At 41.4% G+C, this 1117-nt stretch overlaps 1 protein-coding gene across 1 annotated transcript; it reads left to right on the top strand.

Moving 5' to 3' along the window:
• Positions 1–267: 267 nt before the first annotated feature.
• Positions 268–642, top strand: LOC135715144 (uncharacterized). The gene has a single exon (XM_065238540.1). It carries the CDS (start codon positions 268–270, stop codon positions 640–642), a length of 375 nt encoding a protein of 124 aa, XP_065094612.1.
• Positions 643–1117: the final 475 nt, after the last annotated feature.

Raw genomic sequence — 1117 nt, 5'->3', positions numbered from 1 at the left:
TTTGACCAGCATTGCCTCCAGAAAAATCAACACCATCGGTAGATCGTTAAGACATGATGATTAGCTCAGTCCGACGATGTGGAAATATTTTCTGGAATAGTTGTACCTTCATCCTCGGAATCAATTATAAAGACACCATAAAAAATGTGTATCTTACGATTTAAAGAATGATTGTATTGCCATTCTCTTACATCTGTGTTAGGTATACCGAAAGGCTATAACATCTTTGGTTTTGCGAACGACATCGTTTGAACGGTAACAGGTGAGATGCTGAAAGAAGTGGAACTGTTGGCCACTGAGGCGATCGATACGATTGGAAACTGGATTCAAGGAGCGAAGTTGCAGATATCCCAGCACAATACGGAAGTGCTGTTGGTCAGCAACTGCAAAGCGGTGCAGTGGGCAGAAATCACCGTCGCCATAGCCTCGAAGCGCGTGCTGAAATACCTGGGACTGATGTACAACGATCGGCTAAATTTCAACAGCTACGTTGACTGCGACTGCGAGAAACCGGTGAAGGACATCAACGCGGTTGCCAGAATCATGCCGAACAACTCTGAAGCAATCAATAGACGTCTCCTGGCTAGTATATCTACGTTGATACTGAGGTATGGAGGTCCAGCCTGGGTTGCAGTGCTGTAAATAAAGCAGAACCTAGGAAACAGAACCATCTCGTCGGAAGCAGTATGCGTTATCACCGGAATGATCCCTATCGGCATCACCCTGGTGAGGATACTGAGTGCATTAAGTGGAAGGAAACCTCGAAAAAACCTGCAATGTTACTTGGGTTTGTACTTATATTGCAGCAAAAACACGCATCACTAAAAAAATAAAAGATCATATTTTTCACAGACCATTATCCAGACTCGTGTCTTTAGGGGAGATAACCACTCTCTGATTGATTCAGCTGCACGGGCTGGCGGTTTTGGTTTATTGTTTAAATAGGTTATTTGGTTGAAATGTTCATATACAAAATGCTCATATACATTCAAATACAAATATCTCAATAAAGTAACTGAGTTTATGAAAGTTCTTACTAATTGTATGGACTACATGTTTTGAAAATCTGAATCAAATTGAGAATAAGGAAACTTTTGTATGATCGAAAGAGTGTAGA

Source organism: Ochlerotatus camptorhynchus, unplaced genomic scaffold (assembly GCF_037179485.1).
Source record: "Ochlerotatus camptorhynchus isolate MF236.1 unplaced genomic scaffold, CSIRO-AGI_Acam_v1.1 ptg000821l, whole genome shotgun sequence".
Lineage (NCBI taxonomy): Eukaryota > Metazoa > Arthropoda > Insecta > Diptera > Culicidae > Ochlerotatus > Ochlerotatus camptorhynchus.
This window is presented reverse-complemented; position numbering and strand designations above follow the sequence as displayed.

Bases quoted from the DNA above. Each gene is read 5' to 3' on its own strand.
- LOC135715144 (XM_065238540.1), top strand. From the start codon at position 268: ATGCTGAAAGAAGTGGAACTGTTGGCCACTGAGGCGATCGATACGATT.